This window comes from Arvicola amphibius, chromosome 9, assembly GCF_903992535.2.
Source record: "Arvicola amphibius chromosome 9, mArvAmp1.2, whole genome shotgun sequence".
Classification (NCBI taxonomy): Eukaryota; Metazoa; Chordata; class Mammalia; order Rodentia; family Cricetidae; genus Arvicola; species Arvicola amphibius.
This window is the reverse complement of record NC_052055.2, coordinates 25,017,499-25,039,389: the sequence shown is the minus strand read 5'-3', so window position 1 is coordinate 25,039,389 and position 21,891 is coordinate 25,017,499. Positions and strand designations below refer to the sequence as shown.

The 21,891-nt window shown below is 43.4% G+C and overlaps 1 protein-coding gene across 3 annotated transcripts in view; it reads left to right on the top strand.

Moving 5' to 3' along the window:
• Adcy8 (adenylate cyclase 8) overlaps positions 1-12,890 on the top strand; it is a 206,209-nt gene extending 193,319 nt beyond the window's left edge. For all 3 annotated transcript variants that reach the window (XM_038342920.1, XM_038342919.1, XM_038342918.1), the window contains 4 exons: positions 4,542-4,688; positions 7,919-8,011; positions 9,415-9,529; positions 12,403-12,890. In XM_038342920.1, coding sequence (XP_038198848.1) covers positions 4,542-4,688; positions 7,919-8,011; positions 9,415-9,529; positions 12,403-12,890 — 843 coding nt within the window. The remainder of the gene's footprint in view (positions 1-4,541; positions 4,689-7,918; positions 8,012-9,414; positions 9,530-12,402) is intronic.
• Positions 12,891-21,891: the final 9,001 nt, after the last annotated feature.

The following is a 21,891-nucleotide window of genomic DNA, read 5'->3' as shown; positions in this document are numbered from 1 at the left end:
AACGTGCATGCATGCAAACATCGGCACACATCACATAGACACAAACACATGCAAAATAAAATAAGAAATCAGAGCATTCTGAATGCGGGCAAGACTGAGAAATGGAAAGAAAGAGAAGGGTATGGGAGGGGCTAGGATTTATTAGAACTGAACTCCAGTGGGCAAGCAATGTTTAGGAAGCTGACCCTATTGATAGGGGTGCAGGTAAACCAGCCCGAGAATGTGAGCATGGGAGAGCTGGCCCAGTCTCTCATCTGCCATATGGTGTTGTGGGTGGGAGAGAGATGCCCTCCCCTTGCACCCTCATTGCCTGTGGCAGGGGACATAGCTGGCCCTGAGGTCATAAGAGCGGGAGAGTTTTCCCCGCCTTCATCAGCTACAGCACTCCAGCACTCTGGGGAACATGGTAGAGCAGGCCCTGACAGTGCAGGTGTGGGGGAGCCAACCCTGAGGGTGTGAAAGTAAGAGAACTGGCTCTGCCCCCTTGTACGTCACTGCAAGGGGTGAACTAGCCAGGGTAATGCTGGAGAGTTCACCCTGGTGGTCAGGACAGGGGAGAACTGATGGGTTGACAAACCCCACAATTACCCAGAACCAGAACCAAGATTAAGAGTTGGCCTGTCCCAGAATCCACCCCATCTATGATCTATGAGATTATATAAAAGGGCCAGTCCTAAAACATAAACAGGATATCCAAGAGGACTCAGTGAGGGTCCAGCACTGGTAGTGTAGCAGAAACCAGAGGCCTTGAACCAAACCAATGACTCTTTGCAATGAACACTCGCAAGCCAAGAAAAAAGGACAAAAGTGTTTACTGTGTGCCTCACTATGTCACACCACAACTTCCATGATGAGACTTTTTCCTTTTTTTCTCTTAAATTTTATTTTATTTTGGGGGTGGGGGCATCGCAAGGACAGAGGGCAGATAGGAAGGGATAGTGATGGAGATGCATGATGTCAAAGACACAACAAATAAATAAAAAGAAAGTTGAAAAATGAAAAATAAGCCCTAGTGGGCAGCCATTTTGCACAGTGGAGGCATTTAAAATGTAGGGAATTAAAAAAAAAAAAGTTGGCTAAGGAGTAGAATTCAGAGAGTAAGATTTTCTCTTTTCTATCTTTAAATAGAAATAAAGATTGTGTGGGCTGAATTGTACTTCCTCAAAATACATGTGTAAAAGTCTAACCCCAAGGACATCAGACCGTAGCTGTCACGGAAGAGGTAGCTGTGTTAAAATGAAGTCATGAGCAGCCTCCCCTTAGGAAGCCATTCGCTGCTGCTCTTCCCTGCTCTGCAGCTCTGCACAGCCGGTCACCAGCTGCCTGTGTCCCTTTGGGTGAAAACTAAATTGATTCACACTTCAAACTCAAGATTGATGATGAATCGGTGACAGTGTCTTTCTCAGACACAGGCCATGCATGAGAGGGGAAGAACTCATGGATATGTGGGCTGAAGGAACCCTGGAACCTTCTACCCTGTCTCTTCCATGCTAGCTACATGGCCCAACACGGTAACTCCCCTGTCTCACTTCACTCGTCTGCGAGACGCAGATAATTAGAAAACTTGGCTGGATTGTTATAGCTCATCAGGTTCATGTGAAAGTACTTTTCAGGTTTTCCCGAAAAGATCAAGAAGTCATTAACTCAGCAGCTAGTTGTGAGTGATAACGCATAACAAGGTATGCCTCCTATCGCAGGACTGCACAAGACACTCCAAAATGAGTGGTATAGATAGCTTTGCCCTCCTGGGATCCGTGCTTAAAGAAAGACTTAGATGTTAGATGCTGGGGCAAGGAGTGTATTACACAGCTGCCTGTAGCACTTGGAGAGCATGAAGCTCAGCCTCCTGCCCCCATTCAAGAGCCCAGAAGTTTCTGCAAAACGTATCTCTACATGATTAGTGGAGATAGGAAACAGGAAGTTATCTGACTGAGCAGCTAACCTCGGGCTAGAAGGAAATTTCCCATTATTGGACAAGTGGTTGAGATGGATGTATTTACATTGGCGACACGGAAACCGTCTGTCTCTTCATTTGGCTTTGTCTGGAAGTAAACATTGAAAACCAGAACTTAAGAAGTGGCAAATTCCCTGGCAGAGATCCCTAGGAAATACACAATGGAAGAAAGAGAAAGAAGACACTGATCTATGGAGCATTGTTGGATAGATCAGCTACCGAGGTGGGCAATGGAAGCTGAATCTGGCAGTTCAAAGTCACATGACTCTAGTGGTGAAGGAGAAGGATGCAAAACACCACTTCCCATCAGCTGTTTGTGGAGACCTGTGATTTAGGGATATTAATCCCCTGCCTCTTAAAAGCTACTGGAAACATGGACGGAGTGCCCTCTTGTGGCTAAAGAAATAACTCACAAGACCCACACGTGTTGACAGACAGTAGGGGTGAGACAATCTCAGGGAGGATTTCCTGTAATGGTAGCAACAACAGAAGTAGAAAAGCAGACTTACAATATAACTCAGTGGAAGAGCACAAACATGCAGGGCTCTGAGTTCAATGCCAATACAAAAACAAAAGTAGAAATGCTTTAGTGTTTTAGCAGCCCAAAGAATTGGGGACTTCTTGTAGACCCTTGTAGGTTAAAGAGTTAGGTGGTAGTCAGGTCATGAATATGTGCTACAATGGGGTGTTAGAACTCCACGTTGAGGGCAACTCTGGGCTACTGGAGGGAGTGAAGATTGGAGGGATGTGGTCAGTGTCTGATATCACACATTACCCTTTTAAAAGATCGCTCTAGGTAGCATATGGAGAATGCCTTCAAGTAGAACAAGGCTGGAAGCCCTCAAGTAAGAAGCTTTCCTATTAGGGGTCAGGTAAGACACTGGAAGGGCCTTACTTTTAAAATTAGCAACACCACTAAAATAAGGTCAACAGGACAGGACCAAGAAAGAGTCAAAAATAACTGACACTCCCTTTGTTGATTTTGCAGCTCTGGTGTTTCTAATAGTAGAGAATGACTGAACAGAGGAAGTCTGAGCTCTAAAGAGAAAAATACTAAGTGTGTAGCATCAGAGTTTACAGAGTGTGAGAACAATCCAGGGTGATCAAAGACCAAGAACTAATCTAGAAATGTGACCTTGGAAACTGCTCTGTGTGAGTGGTGGAGAGGTTGAGCAGAAATGAGATCTGTCAAGTGAAGATGTCCAAGGTGAACCATTCACTGAGTCACAACAAAATGCTTAAAATAACAGTAGGTTTTTACAAAATAAATCCTTAAACAGACAAGCATAAGAAAAGAAGATATTTCACAGAAAGTCATGAGACACAAGATCCTGAGTGGCCAGCATGCTGAGCTACATGGATGCTCAGTAAGATGGAAACTGGCACATGTACCCTGATTTTCCCAATTTGAATGACTCTCTCCACTGGTTTCATTCCAACCTGAGATGTGAATAGCCATAGACAGAGGAGAAAGATAGCTTAAAAATTATCAAAGCCAGGATAAGGAAAGACTGGTTGACAGACACAAGTATCTGCAAGATCCAGGGCATGCTGTTCTTTCTCTTAGAAAAGACAGAGAGTGGGGACCAGCATGGAGAAGGCAGGGGTAAGACATAGAAAAAAGTAAGACATAAACCAGGGGTGGTAAAGGTGCTAGAGTTGAAGGGGAAAGGATGAATGATTACATATGTGCGTGTATGCATGAGGACTCAAGCCAGGGAGAGTTAACACCCAACCACAGATTTCTCAGTGAGGTAGGAGAAAGATCATCTCCAGAGAAGGGTGATGTGGTGGGTTAAGGCGAATGATGAAACTCTAGACCAGCCATTGAGAAGAAGAGAACTGGTCAAGATGCGATATTCAGAAGTGTTGGCTCAGCTGAGGTTGAAGACCACATGATTTTTTTAATTATCATAAATCATGTGATGATTATGTGAGAATGATCCAAGGGTTGGAACATTTCTATCCCTCCAAGTTTTCTAAGGTATATATTTCTGGGCATGTCCTTGTAACTTACTTTCTCCAACTTGGTCCCAACTTCTATTCTCCCTCACCTCCCAATAACACCATCCTATCAATACAAAAAGGGTTAACTCATGAGGACAGAACTCCCAGGATCCAGGGTACCTCTCAATGACTAGATCCACCAGTCAGGGACTAGTGGACCAAGGATTTAATAATGAAGCTATTGGAAGAGTCTTTGTGTCCAAACCATAACAACCAGATTAGTGTGCTTATTAACGAGTTTCAAGAAAACTGCCTTGCTCCTTAAGGCACACGTGGACACAGCTAGAAAGGACCATCTTTGGACCAGAAAGTGGTTCCTCATTATACACTAAGTCTGCCGGATACTTACAAGCATCCAGAACATAAGAAATAAATTGGTGGTTTATAATCATTCCAGACTGATGTATTTGGTCATAGCAGCTTGGGGGTCCTGAGACATACAGTGCTAACTCATCGTGCCTGAACTCTCATAGTTTTTGTCCTGCCACAGGATTCCTGTCTGCCAGGTCCTAATGTACAGGTATAGCCTCATTGTAAAACTTGAGTTCTGATGATCATTTCTACCTCCTCTCTGCCCTAGGAGCTATATTCACAATCCTATGATGCTGTTGGGGTGATGTTTGCTTCCATTCCCGGATTTGCAGACTTTTACTCTCAGACAGAAATGAACAACCAGGGAGTGGAATGTCTGCGCTTGCTGAATGAGATCATCGCTGACTTTGATGAGGTAAATCTAAGCATCAGAACTCTAGGGTATATTTCAAACACAAACATGTATTAGATTATTTGATTTTTGCAATTTTCATCAATTTGCATTGAATATAGTGATGTCTTGATAAATGTATAAAATGTAGACTAGTTAAGTCAATCAACATATTTATCACCCCCACATTGTGGTAAAAACACTTAAAATGTAACCTCTTGAAGATGGAATACAATACATAATTTACTTTAGTCACTGTCTTAGTTGGGGTTTCTACTGCTGTGAAGAAACACCATAAGCATGGCAACTCTTGGAAAGGAAAACATTTAATTGGGGTGACTGCATTCAGTTCACAGGTTTTGTTCATTATGAACGTGGTGGGACATGGCAGCGTGCAGGCAGACATGGTGCTGGAGAAGTAGCTGAGAGCTCTATACTTGCAGGCAACAGGAAGTGGTCTGAGTGTTACACTGAGTGAAGCTTGACCAAAGGAAACCTCAAAGCTCATTCCCACAGTGACATGCTTCCTCAATTAAGGGTGCGCCTACTCCAACAATGCCACACCTCCTAATAGTGCCACTCCCCTTTGGGTCATTTTCTTTCAAATCACCACAGTCACTAGCGTGTGCAATGGTCTCTAGAACATCTCCTTCTGTCTACTTGAAACATTCTGCCCTGTAACTATATCTCCATATCTCCACTTCACATTGGCTTTCTAACGGCTACTATTAACAACCACTCTACTCTCTGCTACTGAGTTTTGCATATTATGATACCATATATATGTGAAATCTCAGAGTGTCCTGCCCAGTTCCCACAGTCATTAAGTCCCAAAGAAATCACACAGAGGTCTACAGTAACTATAAAATTATTGGCCCATTAGCTCAGGCTTCTTATTAACTCTTATAACTTATATTAGCTCATTATTCTTGTCTATGTTAGCCATGTGGCTTGGTACCTTTTTCAGTGAGGCATTCTCATTACATCTTGCTTGCTCTGTGGTTGGGTCTGGAATGCAGAATAAATTTTCTTCTTCCCAGAATTCTCCTGTTCTCATTTCCCACCTCTACTTCCTGTTGGTTGTCCCACCTATGCTACCTACCTGGCTACTGACCAATCAGCATTTTATTAAAATACAATTGACAGGCTACAAACCATTGTCCCACAGCACTTCCTTCCCCCCTTTTTAAGGAACTAGAACTCTGAATCTAATATTCTTTGTTTAGCTTTTGTAGTGACCATTATCCATAACAACTTGTAACCAACATTCTAAACAAAGGAAAATATCCATAGTCCAATTTTTGGGAATGTGCGCATTGTTTTCCAAGCTACTTTCTGCTGGTTGGGGGCACTGATAATCTTATGGGGACCTAAAGAAAATGTATAATTATCATCAAGTCATAACTGGCATATCCTGTGAGGCTTGATCATCTCAGGCAGCAGTCTTGAATCTGTTCTGGATGTAGACATCTGGGCCATCTGTTCCTACCAGAGATTTCTCAGGTGATCTTCCATGATCAAACCTGATTTTTCTTAATTTAGAATGAATCCACAGCCTCTCATTTCCTGTGGAAACAAAAGCAAAACCTTTTCTCTAAAGTAACATACCTATTGACTTCAATTTTGAAGTCAAGGTATTTTCAAAGTACCTATCTTGGATTAATTCAGCAGCATTTATAAACAAATATCTTTTGGAAGCTGTTGTTCCTTCCTCTGCATTCAAACAGTTCAAAGAGAACATAATAACATACAGTATCCTGACTCCTTGTGTATTTTTCATCTTTACATGGTTTTATATTAACCTCTATTTCTTTTATTTTATTTTGTAATTTTTGGATTTTTGAGACAGGGTTTTTCTGCATATCTTTGTCCTGGAACTCACTCTGTAGACCAGGCTGTCCTTGAACTCACAGAGATCTGCCTGCCTCTGCCTCCCAAGTGCTGGGATTAAAGGTGTGGGCCACCACACCCAACTACTCTCTTTCTTTCTTTTTTATTTTAAGGATTTTAACCTTTTTCATTTCTCTCCCAAGCCTACATATATTTTTAACACACTGTAAACCATTTAGAGGTTTTTTCTTCTTTGAATCTATCTTTACTGTATATATCTCTCTCTTTTTCTGACCACATGAGTCTATAATTTGCTAAGCAATATGGATAGGTTTAAAGCTGTGGCTTTGACGGCTGGATCCAGCCCATTCATTTGCTGTCTGAGATTCCAGCCCTCAGACATAAACTCATGCCTATTTCATCTATCACATCTGCCTATGCAAGTCCAGCCCTTGAGACCCTATTAATTTTATGGTATTAAAAGGAGGCAAAGTGTTAGAGAACTGAAAGGTGCTAACATCAGGTCTTGGCAGAGCTGTGTTCCCTCTAGAGCAGTGGTTCTCAAATTGTAGGTTGTGACTCCTCTAGGTCACATATCAGATATCCTGCATATCATATGTTTACATTATGATTCATAACAGCAGAAAAACAGTTATGAAGTAGCAATAAAAATAATTTTATGATTGGCGGTCACAACACCATAAGAAACTGAATTAAAGGAGTGCAGCATTAGGAAGGTGGAAAACCACTGATCTAGAGGCTCCAGGGAAGAATTCATTTCTTGCTATTTTTTTAACTTTCAGAGGCTCTTGGCTCCTTCCCTCTATAAAGTCTTGCTGGGCTCACTGAAAACTGACTTTGGCTCTGTGTAGATTTAGAAGGCACTAAAGGGCTCTGTACTAAGCAGGGGCATGTTCTGACTCACTCATAAATAATATCACCTGGCCTCTATGCTGGAGGAGAGGAGGCAAGGATAGCAGTGGGCACAATTGAATGCTAACCGTGCCTTAGACCTGTGACTTAGAGTAGGGTACTGCCAGGGAAAAGTCAGAGTGGTAACATCCTAAGTACATGCTTGGAAGTAGACCCCAAAAGATTTGTTGACTGATTGGGGAACATTTTTATGTCTTATTGAAGCTTATCAAATACCCTTGGTTATTCCAGGACTCACTGAAACAGTTAAGAGAATTTAGACACACCCATCTGACACTTAGTATATGCTTATAAACATGGATTGACTGATTGAATGTGTGACCCTCAGAGAGAAAAGATGTCACATCAAAGCTACTCAACCATTTTAGTTATGCCTTTCCCCATGGTGAGTGCAGGGCACATATTCAGGAGCTGCAGGCTATGAGAGCCTCCTTGAGTATACACAGCTGTGTGCACTCAAGGACTAACACCATGACCTGGATCCATTGCAGCTGCTTGGGGAGGACCGGTTTCAAGACATAGAGAAGATCAAGACCATTGGCAGCACATACATGGCCGTCTCAGGACTGTCACCAGAGAAACAGGTAAGGTCTCCTTGGACTTGGCCACACCTGTGCATGTGCCTGCCTCTTGTCCTATGCGAAGGACGGCTTGAAGAACAGTGGTAAGGAGATCTAAACTTGGCTCTCATGGTTACAGGATGACATTCACTCTTGGGAAAGAAGGTTTGCTGAATGAGGTGCTGCTATTCTGTTAAAAAATCTTCCAGGCTTCATTCTAATTTTCTCTGTTCGTTTGAACAAAAATCTGTGCAAAGAAATACCTTGACTCTGATTTAGCTGTGGGTATCACAAAACCCCCAATACCTATCCGTTTCCTTTTTCTTGCTTTCATTTTAACCTTCAGAAGCTGTTATGTGGTGGTGGTGGTGGTAAAGGTGATGGTGAAGGTTGGGGGGTTGGGTAGTAGCTTTGTAAACTATGGGCACCAGTGTTGATGGGGATACTAACTTCTACCTTCCAGGGCTAATGGGTTAGTTATCTGAGATAGCTTTCCTGTTCCCCATATAAAGCCTGTGATCTTGCAAGAACTCAGCAGGTGTTATGAGTTTGAGTCAATATCATGGGAAAGATGAAGTCCTCATTAAGTCATGATTGCACTTATGCTTCTTATGCATATTTTTATTAAAGGGAGAGACTCTAAGCACAGCTACGTGAGATGAACCCACACTGGTATTACAAGTGTGACCCTCAGTACAGGAGTTAGAAAACAAGTGCCTCCAGGCCACATCCTACCCACTACCAATGTTTGTAAATAAAGTTTTATTGTACACAAACATTCCCATTTATTTCTATTTTATCTTTTTGCTTCTTTACAACTCAAATGACAATGTTGAATACAACAAGGACCAGATTTATCTGACGCTTGGCCTTTGATTGAACTACTAATCTTTGTAGGGTCCCAAATTCTCTCACACACAATCTCATTCAACTATGAAGAGGTGAACAGGACCAACAAGCTTTGCCTCGCTTTACAGATTTGGAAACAGTGGTAAAGAGGCTCACTCTGCACGTCTCTCAGAGATTTCACAAATATGCATGGGCAAGTCCCTTAACCAGATGCTGTGAGCATTTCACACTCACAGACACTGTTTGGGAACTGGATAATCTCCACATACAAGGACAGGAACATGTTCAGTTGGGTGTTGATCCAATACATGCACAGCAGTGTGCATACTCAAGAATCCATAATGCAGCAAGCTTCCGATGTGAAGGAAAGATGTGATGACGACCACACACTGTAGTGTTAATTGAATCTTCTGTGATCTTGTGCCTCTCAGATACTGATGGCTTGAGAGTGTAAGGGCTCATTTGCATAGCTGTTTCCTCCAAAAGGAGTGTGCACTTGGGATTAGATTGCAAAACCTTTGCTGGAGATATCAAACGTCTGTAACCCCGAATGAATCCTCCTCTCATATTTTTTCCAGCAATGTGATGATAAATGGGGGCACCTGTGTGCCCTGGCTGACTTCTCTCTTGCCCTGGCCGAAAGCATACAGGAGATCAACAAGCATTCGTTCAACAACTTTGAACTCCGAATTGGTGAGTTGCAGTTTGAGGTGGAGGCCTCACTGAGCCAAGTGTCTTTGTTCCATCGGCCCTTCCCTGTCCTGGGCATCCAGCCATGAGAGCTTTTGCTTGCAAAATGCATGAGACTCTATATGACCCTGACAAGGACAGGAACAGAGTCAACTCAGGCCTTTCTGGACTCCCTCGTCCTAGATGCTGGCAGCGAGGCAGTATTCTGTTCCATGCAGAAGTACAAAGCAAACACTAGGCTGGCCTCTCCAACATATCTGTCTAGCACCCTCGCCACCTATATAAAGGCATGCTTAGAAAGGCAGCTAATGACCCAGGAATCACATAATTCTGACTTTTTCATGCTGCTCAAAGCTGGTAGTCAATGTATTGCTCACTGCTTCTTCTGGATAACAGCTCAGACAACAGCAGGATTCTACATCTGAGGCTATCACACACTGTATTGTGCCAGAAACAGGCAGAAAGGAGCAGTTTCTCAGCCATGGCAGGGACAGACACTCCTTGATCAAAGTAGCCACACAGTCATCACTGCGAGTGAATAATAATCCTCCGTGTTCGCATGATTTGTTCATTTCTCCTTCATCTCTTCTGGGCTTTCAGGAGCCTCCAGAAGTCCAGGCTGAGAGCGCCAGCTCTAGCTCACATTTGAGTCTTGTAGATGAAGAAACTCGATCCTAAAACAGAGTCACTAGCCTAGCATCACACCGCACAGCCATCAGTCATGCCAGCAGCAGCTTCAATGAGCCTGACTCTGAGAGGAGCGGCATTCGGGCTACCCAATGACAGCTGAAAACAATTGTTGCTGCTGTCCTCATGCTGTCCTCTTGGGCCACTCTATTTCATTAGATTCTCCCTTAGCAGCCTACCAGAAAAGAAAGGCGGAGGTTTAAAGAAATAGCAATATCTGTTCCTCAGATCAGAGGAATGCCACATGCTTTTGTTCTTTGAAACAAGGATTTATATTTATGGTTTTGATCTACGGATAGGATGTTTGAAGGCTTGGTCCCGCAGTTCTCATCAATCTCTTGTCCTATTCTGAAATCATTGACTTCACAACTGAACCAAGAATCAAAAAAGAATATTAGCCCTGAAAAGAGAAATGGTCTAAGTAAATTCCAAAGACATTGGTGAGATCAGGGCTACCCCTTGATGTGACATATTAAACAGCCAGCGTCGTTTCATCGATCTTCAGAATGAGAAGCTTTAAATCCCCACTGGACTGAGCATCTCAGTCTGTGTCCCATGTCTGTTATAGCCAACTCTGTGACTTTGAGCACAACACCAAGACTTTCTCAGCCTCAGCTTTCTCGTGTGCTGGCTAGACCCTGCATGATCACCTCTACTGCCTGTGACCTTATAGAAATCATATGAGAGTCAAATGACATAATGTCTCTCAAGGTTTTAAAGAGCTAATTGTCATTGTGATTCCTACGTCTTCTCCAGCCAGTGTATGTGTTGTGTATAGTGTGTAATGTCTAAATGGATATGTAATATGTGTTAGGTATAATGCCCAGTGTATGTGTCTGAGTGTATAGTGTAGTAGTGTATAGTGTAGTGCCCTAGATAGTGTGTAGTGTATGTGTGTATGTATAATGTAGTATATAGTATGTATGTATGATTGTATGGTATAATGTAGAGTGTGTAATGTGTATGTATGCATGTATAGTATGGTACATAGTATATGTATGTATGTGGAGTATGGCATGTAGTGCCTGTGTACAGATGTGTTTTATTCTTCCTTATGCCTAGAATGACCTTACCCAGCTATCTATAACACTAGTCCTATCTCTTTCCTCAGGCCTCTGGCCAGAAGGTCTTTCCAAACTGCTCTACTCAACAGTATAATGTCTCTGGTCTCCTAGTCCTACACAGATAGATTTTGTTTCCATTATCTGCTAATATTATATTACCTGCTTTTAAAATTACTTTCTGTCTCTCCAGTAGGAGACAAACCTATGTCTTCTTGCCTCCCCTACTCCACCAGTATCTCACATATCAGATGCCCAGCCAATGTTTATAGAATTATGAAAGTCTTTCTTAGAAGAGAAAGATGTGCACAGTGCACATTTAGTGAAATGCTGTCGTTTCTAGAAGTGTCATCTAGATTTCCTGAAGGAGTAAGCATTGAGACTAACATTAAAATCATTAAAAACATTTCCAAATAAATAAGGGGATTGGAGCAGGGCACAAAGAGCTCAAATAAAACCAAAAAACAAGACTACGGTACCAAGGTGAACACGGTTACCAGGTGAGGAAATTAGCCGTTCAGTGTGGCATGGTAGAGAGGGAAGAAAGGGGATGAAATAGGCTGGCAAACCAGGCAAAAGAAGTTCAAAGTCCAAAGAAGCTAAGGATTATAACCCTAAAGAACATGGGTTTTATCCTTTCCCTTCCTATAGCAGTGGGGAAAGTGAGTTTCAAGAGGACAAGAGGTATACAGGAGACATTGCCATGGACTGAGAGAATAGTGTTGGAGACTTAGACGAAAACAAAGAAAGAAATGGTCTTCCCAAGTCTCGGAGCACTGTGTAAGCCACAAAAGATCCCAGGGCCCTGAGTTCTGGTCAGAACTTTGATCTCCCACATCCAAGATAAGTGTATGTGCATGTGGGATCAAGCCTCTTCTGTTGATCACTCTCTGGCAGTGGCTTTGCTCATATTACTTCACATAAACTTCCATTCATATTCCAACCCATAGACAGGTAAAGTGAGGTCCACATAAGTTAAACAACTCACCCAGATAACTCACTGAGGTAGGAACTGGACTGTGCTGTTTCCCCAAGAGACTACACACATACCTATTACTCCCTGGTATGTCCAGATACCTAACTGCCCTTCCTCTACCTTACTTCTTGCTCTTTTGTGTTCTTTCATAGGCATCAGCCATGGCTCAGTGGTAGCAGGTGTGATTGGCGCTAAGAAACCACAGTATGACATTTGGGGTAAAACTGTGAACTTAGCAAGTCGAATGGACAGCACGGGGGTGAGTGGCCGGATCCAAGTTCCAGAGGAGACTTATCTTATCCTGAAGGACCAGGGCTTTGCCTTTGATTATCGAGGAGAGATCTATGTGAAGGGCATCAGTGAGCAAGAAGGAAAAATCAAAACGTACTTTCTCCTCGGAAGAGTCCAACCCAACCCATTCATCTTGCCCCCAAGAAGACTGCCCGGGCAATACTCTCTGGCTGCAGTTGTCCTTGGTCTTGTCCAGTCTCTCAACCGGCAAAGGCAGAAGCAACTACTCAATGACAACAGCAACACAGGCATCATCAAAGGCCATTACAACCGGCGGACTTTGTTAACACCCAGTGGGCCGGAGCCTGGAGCACAAGCTGAAGGCACCGACAAATCTGATTTGCCATAAAAGCGTTTTCTTTGTGTTTCTTTCTCTTTTTTTGTATTTCTTTTATATATAAAATAAATATACTAATAAAAAGGTTTAATTTTTTTTAAAACAAGGATGGTTTCATTGGTCTTTGAATACACAAGATCAACTACACAATTTGAGGTTTTCCTCATTTACCACCCTCTTACTAATCACCTCTTATATGCAAGAGACCAAAATTCTTCCCACATAAATTAGAAAAGGGGCTTTGTAAATAGAGCCTTGATGTTACTGGGGGCCTAATAACTTACATTTTTTGAAATCTAAGCTTGTATTAGGCCAAGTATTATTTTAAGTTCTAACACAAGGGCCTCATAACCCTTACGATATCTATGCATTCCTCAGTTGATATTTGTTGAGCCCCTGCACTGTGCCTAAGCTGTTCTGTATCCCAGAGAAATTCTGACAAAAGTGTTTTCTTCATGGAGGGAACATTCTGCTTGGGAACAACAGACATGTTATTAAAGCAATACACAATCTACTTTCAGGTGGGCATGGAAGCAATGAAAAGGTTAAATGTGGGGCTAGAAGGGAGGTTCTGTGGTTAAGAAGGCTTACTGCTCTTCCAGAGGACCCAACCTCTGTTCCCAACACCATGTCAGGTAGCTCACAATTGCCTATAATTCCAGTTCCAGGGGATATCGCCCCTCTTCTGGCTTCCATGGGCACCTATACACACAGGCCATACACTCACACAGATGCCAAAGCAAACACCTAAAAATGTTTTAAGTTGTTGGGGGTCAGGGATTAAACTGAGTACCAGTGATAGCCTTTTGAGGATATGATGTTAGATATTAACTCTCAATCATGGGACAGTGGAAGCAATGTGAAGTGGCAAAAGGAATGTGAACCAATGGGCTTTCAAGTGCCAGCTCCCTGGGGTGAGTTTGTCTTGGAGGAACAATTAGAAAGTCAGCTAGTGGGGTTAGAAGCTGGTTTCCTGGGGAGACTATTTCTCATCTTCTTCTCTCATGAACACAGGCTGCGAGGAAAGCGTCATACAAATGAGAAAGCTGAAAAAACACCTAGCTTGTTAAAGAAATAGCTTCAGAACCATATGAATCAATAAACACTCACTGCCGTAACTAACAAGCACCAAGCTTAGTTACTAAAGCCCAATAGAAGATTGATTTGTTGTAGCTGGAAGATTTTTACCCAGAACATGCTCATGACTCAGCAATGCCAGACCCGGAGCTAAAACAGACAGAAAACAAACACTCCATCTGAGGTCTGTGAGGTTTGGCTTCATTCATGACTCCATCAAACACAGAAGCAAGAGACTGAGTCTCTAAGAACTCTACCAGGTAGATATCTGGCATGCAATCCCTGATTCAGTCCCAAAACACTGAGTGTCCCCCATAGGGGACCCAGAAAGCTTCATCCTCTCCCCCATGGGATCAAAACAACTACTACCATCTGCTTTGTGTTCTGTGATGCTGGGGGACATAGGGACAGAATTAACTGAGTCAAAAGGCAATTCCACAAACTGAATCTTGCCTCTATCACTTCCAAATATGGTGCCAAGCGTGTGAAACGAACTCTGCATACCTATGATTACAAAGGAAGCTGTGGTGATGTGGAATTCTGAAGCTTTTAAATGTAAGGAAGATGGTAACAATATCAAAAAGCCTGACACAATACTGTGGCCATGTTCTGAACCATCCTGTTTAGCTTACAGCCTATGGCCATCTAGGAAAGGAATCTTAATTCAGGGATTGTCCAGATCAGATACAGGTGTGTCTGTGGGTTTATTGGAGAGGTCTTGATTGTTAATTGATGTAGGAGAGCCAGATCATTGTGGGCATTCCCTGGACAGATGAATCTGTCTGGAGAAGAAAGGTCTCTGAGCTTGAGCCTATCACTGAGCCTCAGAGCAATGACCCTCCAGGGTTTCTGCTGAACTTCCTTCTCTGGGAGTTTCCTGGTAAGAGATGGGGCTGCATGTATCGGAAGCAGGTCTTTCTCAAGTTCCTGCCCTGAATTCCTTCAACCATGAGCTCTAGCCTGTAACCAGAAATAAATGGGGTTTACAGGTTAGAATAAAACAGTAACCCTTTCCTCCCCTAAGCTGCTTCTGGTCAGAGTATTTTGCCACAGCAAGAGGGATGAAGTAACTAACCCCATTCAAAACAGCCAGACACAAATAGTCATACCAATTGGTGTGGGGGAAAAAAATCTCTAAATCTCTAAGTACACTCAGCTCTATTCTGATCATGTTTAGGTCCCAAGTTAATGTATGATGAACATTGACAAAGAGTCGTTTGAGCTTGAGACTTACAGATACAAGCCACAGAACCACACTAGGCTGTAGCAAGGGCAACAGGGAATCCTGCACTGCAATCCATAGAGGCTCATCCTTACTGCCTTTGGGAAGCACAATGTCTCTCTTAGAATCTTTTCCCATCTAGGACTTTCTTTTTACTGGTCTGTATCCACATACTTTTCTATGTCTGAGTTACTTTAGTTGTGCAAAATCGATACCATAAGAGTTGTGAGTTCACTAAAAAAGCTTCAGAAGTTTCACTTGATCCTTGCCTAACCAACCCAGAGTCCAGGGTCTGGATTGCTTTCAGGATGAATTAGACACTCTGCAGAGAGGCCTGGCCCACAACACACACACACGGAGCTCTGCAGTGGGTTGAAAAACAGAGTTTCCCCGGGACAATTGCCACTACCGACCCAGATTCCAGGACCAGAACCTGCCCTTCCATGTACAGCCAGAGCAGGGTGTCAACGCTCACTCTCTTGCCTGAAATTTTACTTCCAGGCCACAGACTTTTCTGCTGCTCTGCAGCCGGTGTCTAGCCAGCATTCCAAGTGAGAATGCTGCTCTCAGATTAGCTGTGGGCTCCGGCTGTACCCGATATTTTATTGATGAGTTACCAGGTGGCAGAATGCCCTAAAGATGACACCATGTGCCTATTTGAATTATTGATTGCCTCGCAGCCATGCACTTCCATCTACCAACCTGGAAGATCAGGTTGCCATTCCTCGGTGGGCATCAGGCTGTCCAAGTCATCTCCATGACTTTTGCTTTGCCTCTTGTAAAGAACAAGCTGGCCTCAGAAGCGGTGTGCTTCTGTTTGGAAGCGATTGCTTTCACTTACCATCTCCTCATCACACACTGGCCCCGCCCCTCTGATGGCACTGACGTTATCAGAGCAACATGAACACACGTTTTTAGAGTGTCTTACAAACTGCCCATTTTCAAAGTTCTGTCCCAACTGATTTTCATAATAACACATTATTGTGTCAATTTTCCAGGCAACTGGAGCTCATAAAAAATAATAAAATAAACCCTGGCTATACATGAATTCTTAAAGCTGAGACGAGCTTAAGAATCATGTGGGGTCTAAAGGCTTGATTTTCCAAGACTCTATTGAAGGTTAGACTACAGATAATTTGATCCACTCTGCCTGCTCAGATCTCTTTTCCTCCGTGTAGTATGAATAAACAGTCATGTGACCAGCCCTCTGTGGTCTCAGTGAGTCTGGTGAGAGGCCTGCCAGCTCTGGCCTCTTTACAGGATCCTGCCCATAACCACAGCTTTATACCCACTTCCGTCATGCCCCACCACCCAAAATTCAGCCCCACTCAATGAATACTCAGCAGGACCTGAATTCATATACACACGTGTCTATATCCCACACACACATACTCCTGAATGCTTGCTGGCTTCATTTCATTTCTGTGGTTGTGATAAGATTCTCTGTTAAAAAGCATCTTACAAGAGAAAGGGTTAATTTAGGCCAACGTTTTGGGTTACAGCGATCATGGTGGGAAAGCTAAAACAACAGGAACTTAAAGTGTGCAACCACATTATGTTCACGGTTAGAAGAGACAGCAACGGATGCATAAATGCTGGTTCCCAGACCGTTTTATTTTTATAGAGTCCTGTAACCCCTGCCTAAGGGATGATGCCACCCCCAGGAGACAGTTCTTACCTGATTAACATACTAAGAAAACCTTCGTGTACATGTACATTGTACATTGGCAATTGACAATAACCAACACATTTTCTTATACTCGTACGCATTTCTGCTCCCTCACATGCATTTCTTCTGCATACACACTACACCTCTCACGCTCAAACACACACAGTCACAAGCTTGTAGGCGTCCACTCATACGCTTACACACCCACACAAATGTACAGACATATCGCTTGCACGAGGCATCCACGCTTCACAATTAGACTCTACTGACAATTTAGATAGAGGGGCGAGCTGTGCTTGGCTATCCTCTGCACCAAACACCTGCCATCTTGGGGAACTCAGCTTGACCCACTTGCAAAAGGATTGTCCTAGCTGGGCTGGTCGACTGCACACACCCCTTCCATGTATATGCAAGGATGGTCACAGGCCCTCTTCTGAGGACCCAGCTCATCCTTACCACCTGTTGTAAACAATTCTTTCTTAGCTGCACATTCCTTAATTCAGGGAGGGACCATAGTATATTTGAGGGGAGCTGTGGGAGGGAATCCCATCTATGCAGCCTTGGGGGAAGCCCTCATCCCTGATGGGTAAAGGCCTTCCAGGTGTGGCCTGTTGAGGGGAGAAGCACCCACACCCTGCAAGTACCCCTCACCTATGTTCTGAAAGGAAGCCCAATAGACCCGTTGGTTCTCCTGTGTGTGCGCAGATAGTGCCTCAGTTTGTCCTTGGGTCCTTGGGGGAAGGGGAAAACATTACTACATCTTCCCTGGGATGGAATTTGGAGTAACTGGGGCCAGAAGAGGGATGAACAGTAGAGGAACACAAGAAGTAGCTGTGTTACCGGAACGATACAAAAGCAACACGCAGTTAAGTGCTACAGAGTCCCCTGCACCCGAGGCCTTCGTCATTTTGCTTGATTCAATCTTCCCTTCTCTCTTCCTTTTTGTTCGCCTATGCTTTTCGAGAGGAAAAGCAAATTCTCATTTTCTCATACAAATCAGATTAAACTTTCTTAGTCATTCAATAATTAGTGAGCACTTACTCTACTTCACAGATAATACTTATTTGGAAGTGGTTCACAGTCTTAACATTTTAGCAACAGAAGAGAAATAGAGATTATTAATCTCTGGGAAAACTCTCTCTAGGTGTTCTTCATCCTTCTCTCATACACCCGTTGCTGAGGTCAATAGTGGTTACCACTCGCAGGAGCAGACTTCAGTCCGTTCCTAACTCTAACCTGGGCTTTCTCACTGTCAGTTACCAAATAACCATTCTGAGATCTAATATTAATTGCAATCCGTTTAGCTGATAGTTCTACATAGAAGTTAACCCATTTCTTATAATCTGTATATCGCCACATGTCCCGTGGCTTACCGGTGATGCTCTGGCATCTTACTCCTTCCGTGCCTGCTGCCGTCTCCCTGTATTATCCTGTTTTCTCCCTATATCTCTGCTTGGGTTTCCTACCTGGCTCTGTTCTACCTAGATATTGGCCAAATCACTTCTTATTAACCAATGGTAATAGAACTTATTCACAGCATACAGAGAGACGTCCCACATCACCTAACCGCTGGAGTCTCAAAGACAACTTCCTGCCTCACCACCCATGAGCCCTATTTCAGCAATGAAAGGGCAGCTGGGTTACAAACCCTGACCAACCAATGAACAGGGATAGGGCAACAATACTTTTGAGTGACAGCTCACCACCCAGCAAAAACGACCAAACAAAACTTTGAAGCTGTCAACTTAGGGGTTCTTGACAGACGATCCTCTGGACACTGGCTGTGAGGGAATCTCCTCCCTTGGTGACACTCAGAGACTGACCAAGTCAGAAAACCTCCAGCAAATGTGCAGACAGCGAAGGTAAATTAATTACCTTTGTGTTTCTTTGATAAAATAAAATAAAAATATGAGAGTCAGCACCGATTCCTGAACTTTCCACAACCTCAAACAGCACCACGTGTTGAAAAAGAAGACGCATTTAAAACATGAAACTTTGGGGGCTCCACATTCTACCTATAACATTCCTGTCTCCTAAAGGTTCACAGCCATCTCATAATACAAAAGAAATCTAATCCATTTTTAAAGCCTCATTATTTCCACAATCCAAACACTGTTCAAAACCCCAGAATTCAATAAATCTTTTAAAACCCAAGGCAGCGTCTTAACCACTTGCTTCTGTAAAATCAAAAGGGACGTTTCAAAACCCCAACCTACAATAGCACTAAGTAAACAATCCCATTCCAAATTGGAAGAATGGGGGATGGCAAGGAAAGAGGGGAGTAAAACAGGATCTAAACCCATTCAAACATTAAACAGTACAGCTATATATAGAACATTCCAGATACACAATGTGAGTTCCAACAGCCTCTTGCAGACCCGCCCCTGGGACTATATCATTTACAGCACCTGTGGCCTCTCTTCTTGGTATCTCCAATGTGGGTTTTTGTTTGTTTGTTTGTTTTGGTAGATTTTTGATAGACACACACACACATCGCTAGTTTTAAGACCTTGTTTCTCCCCCCACATCAACAGTCTGACTTTAAGTCTAACTGTCTGAAATCCCACAGGACTTTACCATCTGTGGGTTAACTGTATGGGTTCTGGATTGGAAAGTACTTATGCACTTTCTTATCTTGGGCAGTTAGTTTATTTTTGGAAACAGTTTCTATGTTGTAGTCAGGCTAACCTCAAACGCAAAATTCTCCTGCCTCAGCCTCCAAAGTGCTGGAACTGCAATCCTGTGCAACCATGCACAGCCGCCAAACTTTTCTGCACATTTACGCGACTATCTTTGTGACTATAGAGACGGTACAGCTGTTTTATGGAACTGTGTAATCTGAGTTTTTGGATTTGATTGATAGAGAAACAGAGATGGGTAAACACAGAATCTTCCAATAGTGGCTGGTACAGGGGAGACTCTTTTCTCAAATCCCCACAGCAGATAACAATCCACATAAATACATTTTCTCTCTTCAGTTTTACCCTGTAGGCACCTTTTTTCTTGGTTTTCTCAAGTGTGTGTGTGTGTGTGTGTGTGTGTGTGTGTGTGTGTGAACCAGCTACTTACTGGGGCCACTGAAGACCGGAAGAGTTCTTTAGATGACCAGAGCTGGAGCTACAGGCAGTTGAGAACTGCACTTGGGTCCTCATCATGGGCAGTAGTCACTCTTAACCCCTAAGCCATCCTCCAGCCTCTAGAAACCCTCTTTCTACAGTAAAATTGGGGATGATGGGCAGCAGGAATATGTGACATGGCCCATTTCAGGGAGATTGACCCAGTCAGTGCTGGGAGTGCTGCATTTGAAACCAACCCAAGTCTTTGTCAGGAAGCTAACGAAATGATTTTTCCACTACCAGACTCTGGAAGGAAAAGGTATTTCTCTCCTTGAAATAAAGGCAAGAACTTTTCATTTGAATGCTCCAATCTTCTTGGCGGGAAATAGACCAATCCATCCATGAACAAATGGTCGAGAGGAGCTTGTATCTAACAAAACCCTCTGTTTAGGGAAACACAAAGCATAGCCAAGTTGTGGTGGAGTCTGTTGCTTGTTCCCAGGTCCCCATTTCCCCACCTTTGAGATGACAAAAGCCACTGGAATCAAAGAAGATACCCAGCTCTGCTGCTGCTGGCTAGGGAGCCGCATCTCAAGCTTGGCCCAATGGAAGCTGGAAGGAAATGTCAAGTTGTACCTCGCAGAAACTCATCTTTCCCTCTCTCCATCCTGCATAGTAGAAGTGGATTCTTCAGCAATGGACCCAATATATTATGTGTTCCTGTGCAACAGATCCTTAGAATTGAGCGACCAAAAATAGAGACTTTATTACTTCACAGTTTCCATGAGTCAGAAACTCAGAAGAGGCTCAGATGAGCTGTTCTAGCTTAGGGTCTATCATGAGGTTATGGTCAAGAACTCACCCAAGGCTAGCATCCGGTCAGGTTTGACTGGACTGAGAAATCTACTTCTAAGTTAACTCCCCCACTTGGGAGAAAAAAAAAAACTGACTTAGTTTTTTGCCGGCTATTGGCAGAGTCTCTGTTCCTTGCCACATGGACCTGGACCCACCTCACAGCATGGCAGCCGATTTCTCCCAGAATAAATAATCCAATGAGGAAAACACATTGCCTTTATGTAATTTAGACACACACCTTTACTTCCACTGTGGTACAGTTTTTACAGACAAATCACCAAATCCCACCTAGAGGGAAGAAGCTCGGTCCACTTTTAAAAGAGGATGCCCAGTTAGTTGAGTGCAATCCAAACTCTCCCCTACCTGAATGAGGGGCGTGAGGCCAGGGGACTGAGTGACACAGTCTCCAGGTCCTCACCTGTTATCCTATTTACACAGGAACTCGTCACCATACTGAGAACCGAAACCCATTGTGCAAAAAGAGTCAGCCGTGTCCTTGTATGGGACAAAGGCTCAATAAGCAGAGCTAATGTACACATCACTCACTGCTCAACACTTCTGGGGGAAGAACTCCTCTTGGTTCATAATTAGGTCATCAGGGTTTGGGTGAGGAAACCTTCCACAGAGTTCAGCAAAAGTTGGGGTCGGAGGAGAAGGCTCTTCAGCAGAGACTGCTGATTAATTGTGTTAATATCTTTCTCACACATGAGCACTTCCCTCTCGCTTTTTCTAAAGATGAAACCACAGGTCACAGACCACCAGGCAGCATTCACTAAGGCACTCCAGTGGTTCTGACCTTTCCTATCTTGGGATCTTTGCAGCAATAATTGAACACGCTGTGGGCGCTTACTCCATCTGGCATCTGCCAAGGTCTCCTGCAAGCTAAGTAACCTTAGTGCACTGGGAGATTATGGAGTCCCTGCTCTGCTCTTTGCATCCCACGTTAGCAGCAAAGAGACACACAAACACAACCACATACCCTACTTATTCCCTTATCCAGTAACACCTGCCTCCTTTAATTCACCCTTCTCTTTCCTAGGCAAAGTACTGGCCTTGGCCCTCGTCAAAAGGCTACCTCATTAGCCATGGAAGAGCTTTCCCCGTGTTGTTGTTTACCGCTTCCATTAATTCACT